Source organism: Peromyscus maniculatus, chromosome X (genome assembly GCF_049852395.1).
Source record: "Peromyscus maniculatus bairdii isolate BWxNUB_F1_BW_parent chromosome X, HU_Pman_BW_mat_3.1, whole genome shotgun sequence".
NCBI classification, from domain to species: Eukaryota; Metazoa; Chordata; class Mammalia; order Rodentia; family Cricetidae; genus Peromyscus; species Peromyscus maniculatus.
The window spans coordinates 33,693,799-33,699,719 of NC_134875.1; the positions used below are offsets into that span (position 1 = coordinate 33,693,799).

Sequence of the window (5,921 nt, forward strand, 5' to 3'; positions counted from 1 at the left end):
CACATGACCTTCCTGTACTTTCTTTTCCACCAAGGCCAATTCTCTCTCAGCTTCAGCAGATAATTCTTTTGCACTATTTAAGTTTTTTTTTTTACCTTCTAAGGTTTTGAACAATTTACTCAATTTATCATTTTTTACCCCAGCAACAATTTGTAGATGGGAAATGTCCCAAATGATCTTTGAAAGTCATTAAGAGTCCGTAATTAATCTTTCTTAATTTGTACCTTTTGGGGTCTAATTTTTTTGTAGACCTATTTTATATCCTAAAATAAATTAATAGTATCTCCTTTTTGTATCTTTTCAGGAGCAATTTGTAATCCTGAACAAGGCAAAATTTTCTTTACTTCTGGGAATCTATCAGGAAGGGTGGTAGTGACCCACCGTACTTCCAACAGTGTCTAACTCAGGCACCTATTATTTTTCTGAATGGTGTCATATGCCATATGTCACATGCCAAATATTGTTTTAAACACTGCCTGAATATTTATGTATTTACCTTCAATCCAACAGAAAGGACCGCATCAACATCCTCAGTGATAAGAACTGAGGCAAATATTACATGTGGAAATTAACAGAGATTATAAAATTATTATAATCTGAGGTAATTATTTCTTAAGCAGATCATTTTTCTTTTGAGAGGAGGGGGTGTCTTTTGTTTGGTTTTCAACAGTGTCATTAACTAGAATTATATTCAAACCCAGTCCCAAGATGTTGATGTTGAGCTCGAAGAACAATGGTTAGCCAGCATTCAATGTACTACCAGGGACTCTTATACTAGCAGCCACTAAGCTGATCATGTCCACTTAGTTCTAAGCCCATTCTCTGAGCAGCAGTAGTAGGTGGAGGGTGAGGTCCACAGAAATTTTCCACAAGTTTATGCAAGGGTCCTGTGGTCTGTGTGTGTTCCCACCTTTCTTCCATACTCCCCCAATTATCTTGCAATGCTACACAATTCATCCTTTAGTGTCATTTCTACAACCTAAGAGGAACAGGCAGCATGCGCATGCATGCAGATGCAAGCTAAAATTCATTCTACATGCATGCCGTGGAAGCAAGGTTTAACTTCACATGACCTTTCACAAGCCTGTTCACAGTGGCTCCCTCAGTTCCTCATCTTTTGGGCCAAACCCACCATTTGTGCACCAAAGCAAATACCACCTACCTCCCCAAGAGGTCATAAAGCCCAGAGCAGTCAGTCAGGGAGGGAAAAGCCTAAGGCGCCCATCTGTAGAGGAGCGTGTTGACGTCAACCTGGAGGAATGTGGAGAAGTGTGGAGCATGCGCAGAAGGACGCATTGACGTCACCCTTTCCTCAGGCCTTCCCTTGATGACCCATCAGTAGTTGAGACTGACCGAACAATAGGCCTTGAGTTTGGGCATTCCTGGGGCCCCACTTCTCTCTGTGGCTTCGGCCCACTACTAGTCATGGCCAGCAAGAATGAGAATGGTGAGGAAATAGCTCAGGTCCCCACCTTAGAGGCTGCCTTGGCGATGGTGGGTGGCAACCCTAGTGGAGGTGACCTGGGCTGCGTAATGGAACTAAATAACGGGGGCCGCCAGGTCCGTGAGGGCCAAAACAACTCTGAGGAGAGCAGTAGGGACCCGAACTCCTCTTCCTCAGAGCCTCACCAGGAGGAGCCAAGGCCCTCAGCCGAGCATGTGATTCGGGTTCCGAGGCGCCGTTCCTCACGAAGGCGGCGGAGAACTACATTGCAGTTCACACTGGGGCAGGTGGAGGAAATGGAAAAAATGTTCAAAGAAACCCAGTACCCAAATTCGCTGGCCAGGTATGTGTCTCGCACCAGGAGCTATCCCCAACCTCCCTGAAGTCACAGGTTGAGGTGTCCTTTTGTTCTTCCAGGCCCTGGTTTCCTATCATCCCTCCCTAAGCCACTGCTGTCTTCTCCCTCGGTGGTGGGTATAGGAGGGTGCCTTGTGTAGGGGTCAAGGTCTGTATTAGCGTGTAGTGTTGACCCAAAACAAGTGTACATAGTCAACACCACTTGTTTCGAGTCATATTTTAATTTTTGTAAAATATAGAGACATGAGTGTAGTGTGCCAAAATACTCACTAGTGTAAAGTTCACCAGTGTTAAGGATTTACACTTTCTTGGGTGACCTCCTCACCAGTAGTCTCGTCATTTTTTCAGGGACTGTGTCCCTATCCATCAACTGCTTTCAGTTTCCCTTTCCCTTCCCCTGGTGCTGTTTCTTAAATAAGTATAATTTGCTCAGCATACACTTTGGCATTTAATTTTAATGTTTAATAATGTTAAAATTATTCGTCTCTATTGTTTAGAAACGTTTGTAAGAGGTGAAACCATTGCAAAAGCAAGACTAGTTCTGAGAATGAAAGTTAAATGGGGTCTGAGGGAGCACAGCAATATTAAAAAAGCATAGATATCATTTATGACTTTGCAGTTCATGTGAAACACTGCCTGCTAAACATTTGTGGTTTTCTTTCCACAGGAAGGAACTTGCAAAAGCTTTGAATGTTACTGAAGTCAAAGTGAAGGTCAGTAAATCCAAGCAAAGACATTGAACAGTCAATCTACAGCCTTCCTCAGGTCTTGGGAAGCCTTGTACTAGGCACTTTTTTATTCAAGAATTTTTTCATTTTACATACCAACTACAGTTCTCCCTCCCTCCCCATCTCCTGCTCTCATCCCTACCCCACCCCACTCCCACATCTACTCTTCATAGATGGTAAGGCCTCCATTGTGAGTCAACAAAGCCTGGTACATTCAGTTGGGGCAGGACCAAGCCCCTCCCCCCTGCATCAAGGCTGACCAAGGCATCCCACCATAGGGAATTGGCTCTAAAAAGCCAGTTCATATAACCAGGATTAGTCCTGGTCCCACTGTCAGGGACCCCACAAACAGATCAAGCCACACAGCTGTCAGTCACATTCAGAAGGCCTAGTTTCGTCCCATGCAAGCTCCCCAGCTGTCAGTCCAGAGTCTGTGAGCTCCCACTAACTCGGGTCAGCTGTCTCTGTGTTGTTTTCCCATCATGGTCTTGATGCCCCTGGCTCATATAATCCCTCCTCCCTCTCTTCAACTGAACTCCAGGAGCTCAGCCAAGTACTTGGCTGTAGATCTCTGCATCTGCTTCCATCAGTCACTGGAAGTAGGTTCTATGACGACAATTAAGGTAGTCCCCCATCTGACTACAGAAGAAGACCAATTAAGGCACCCTCTCCACCATTGCTAGGAGTCTTAGCTGGGGTCATCCTTGTGGGTTCTTGGGGATTTCCCTAGCACCAATTTTCTCCCTAACCCCATAACGGCTCTCTCTGTCAAGATATCTCTTTCATTGCTCTCCCTTTTCATCCCTCCTCCAACCTGACCATCCAGATCCCTCATGCTCCCATTCCTCATCCCCAACCTTCTACCCCCTTCCCAGTTTACCCAGGAGCTCTTAACCATTTTCCCTTCCTGGGGTGATCCATGCATGTCTGTCTTTGGGTCTTCCTCTTTACCTGACTTCTCTTGGATTGTGGATGTAGCCTGGTTATCCTTTACTAGAGAGGCTGATGCACTGCAGCTGTAGAGAGGTTGATGCACTGCAGCTCTAGAAATGCTGATGCACTGCAGCTCTACAGAGGTTGATGCACTGTGGCTCTAGAGAGGCTGATGAATTGCAGCTCTAGAGAGGATGATGCACTGCAGCTCTATAGAGGTTGATGTACTGCAGCTCTATAGAATGGGGTACTGCAGCTCTACAGACTGGTGCACTGCAGCTCTAGAGAGGATGACGCACTTCAGCTCTAGAGACTGGTGCACTGCAGCTCTAGAGACGATGTTACACTGCATCTCTAGAGATGGTGAACTGCAGTTCTAGAGACTGGTGCACTGCAGCTACAGAGAGAAGGTGGACACAAGACACAAGAGAAAACACCCACGGTCTCCTGTGTGCACACTCTTCAGTGTGACTTTCCAAAGGCCTCACTTCTGATTTCCCCTTTCCTCTTACAGACGTAATAGACAGGCTTTAGGAATCAAACACAGGGAACTCTGACTTAATGTGAGCCCACATGAGTCAGCCACTGGGGTTTTATTTGAGTTCATGGAGGCATCAGGATTGTAGTAGGACTTCTGTTCCTTTGGTTGGTCTTCTTTAGATTATAAATCCACATAATAGGGAGAGTAAGTACATGGAGTCACAAATGTGCAGTTTGAGAACTTCCCAATACAATGGACCCTCATTCACTAGGAGCCTAAAAGGATGTTGACATCTAACAGTTAACTGTGACTGTATTTCCATAGCTAGACAATATTTAGGAAGAGCTGATTTATGACTACTTTCCTCACACTGTTGTGGACCATCTTACTCTTTACCTTTTGAAGAAAGATGGGCTTTAGATGTCCTGGTGATGCAGCAGGGACTAGTGTGCCCTCTGTGCTGAACAGGATTCTAGAAATATAGCTGAAGCAGAGATATTATTCTTCATCCTCATCTTGGTGATCTTTGTATATCATGAAAGAATATACTGTTCAGATTTACTATGAACATATACTGTTCATGAAACAATATATTCTGTTCAGATGAACTATGGGTGGAAGTTATCCTTTCAGCTGAACTCCTGGAGATGGCAATGGTTTCAGTGTCCTGTATATCATTTAGGTTAAGTTAGTCAACTTTCTCAAACACTGGAGGCTGCGATGTCAAACCATTGTCCATGCCATCTCTGCCTACCACCTGTTCGCTCTCCTGAAATTTCAAGCACCAACAATCCCATTGGCACCCTTGAGGGCTATTTTCTTTCTGAAAATCTCCCATGCTTGTTTCTGTTGATTAATTACTTCATACTGAAGACTGCTTTTACAAACAGAAAGCTGTTCCCCTCCATAGGGCTTTAAAATGTGCTACCATTTTGTGATCTACAATCTCCGCCCAAACAAAAGGAATGTATCACTAGTGAGGAGGGTATTCTACAGCTGATGGTCAAATGTCAGAATGAAGACTCTCCTTTACCCAGTCACATATATTGAATTATCATCAAAGACCTGGAACAAGTTGTAATCTAAGCTTTCCATCCAATAAAAAAGAAACCACTGAAGTGTCTATACTGCTGGAAAAAGACAAAATCTTGGCCTATTGCAGAAGTTGACACATAGCTGGTATTTGCTTTTGTGAGCTGAATATAAGTCAGTGTTATGTGGCTTAAAGAGGTTTTTATCTCTTGGCTCTGGGATGGAAGCCAATGCTAAATCCAATCCTGTCCTCCTCTGATTTTAGACTTGGTTCGTCCATCGGAGAGCAGAAGAGAGGAAGAGTGAGAGGTCTGTCGTATTACAGAGCATACCTCCTCGTATTGAAAAGGTCCTTCTCCCTAGGGAAAGGGACGACTATCTCTAGAGTGCAGTCTTTGTTCCGGAGCAAGAGGGAAATCTGGTGACACATACACTCAATGTGTACCTTCACTAAAATTCAGCACTCATGTTAACAATAAAAACATGAATTTCCAAGTTAATTTCAAATGCTTTCTGGGGTTTTGTAGTATATAGATGTACACTCTTCAGGAAATGCCATTTAAACAAAATGACAACTTCTGTTTTTAGGGGGTGGCATTTCTAAGTCATGAGTATTGCTTGCATAGATGACTATTCCCTATACACAGTAATTGTGAAACAGTGGATCACTTAAGCCTTCTTGATTCAGGCTCATTTGATCCTTTGAACAAGGGATTCAGTAGTAACCCTGCAAATGGAGAATCTAAGGAGAAGGTGGGCACAGAAAGTATTGATGGTGATTTCTTTTTATTTTGGGAGGGGGGTCATACCAATTCTTTCTTTTTTCTTTTAATGAAAATAGATTTTTCTGTTACATAATATATCCTGATTATGGTTTCCCTTTCCCCTATTCCTCCCAGTTCCCCCCACTTACCCTCCCATCTGGATATATCCCCTTTTCTGTCTC

At 43.8% G+C, this 5,921-nt stretch overlaps 1 protein-coding gene across 2 annotated transcripts; it reads left to right on the forward strand.

Annotated features, from left to right (window-relative positions):
- Window positions 1-1,210: 1,210 nt before the first annotated feature.
- LOC121825698 (homeobox protein Rhox13-like) lies at window positions 1,211-5,475 on the forward strand. 2 transcript variants are annotated; one of them, XM_042269153.2, is made up of 4 exons: window positions 1,211-1,447; window positions 1,622-1,787; window positions 2,469-2,514; window positions 5,241-5,475. In XM_042269153.2, the coding sequence occupies exons 1-4, from the start codon at window positions 1,426-1,428 to the stop codon at window positions 5,358-5,360; spliced, it is 354 nt and encodes a 117-aa protein (XP_042125087.1). In that variant the 5' UTR covers window positions 1,211-1,425; the 3' UTR covers window positions 5,361-5,475. The 2 variants fall into 2 exon arrangements, with proteins under 2 accessions (XP_042125087.1, XP_042125086.1); XM_042269152.2 differs by having other exon boundaries at window positions 1,211-1,787.
- The last annotated feature ends 446 nt before the right edge of the window (window positions 5,476-5,921 follow it).

Bases quoted from the DNA above. Each gene is read 5' to 3' on its own strand.
- LOC121825698 (XM_042269152.2), top strand. From the start codon at position 1,426: ATGGCCAGCAAGAATGAGAATGGTGAGGAAATAGCTCAGGTCCCCACC. The intron at 1,788-2,468 runs GTATGTGTCTCG...TTCTTTCCACAG, and splicing joins TACCCAAATTCGCTGGCCAG to GAAGGAACTTGCAAAAGCTT. The intron at 2,515-5,240 runs GTCAGTAAATCC...CTCTGATTTTAG, and splicing joins TTACTGAAGTCAAAGTGAAG to ACTTGGTTCGTCCATCGGAG.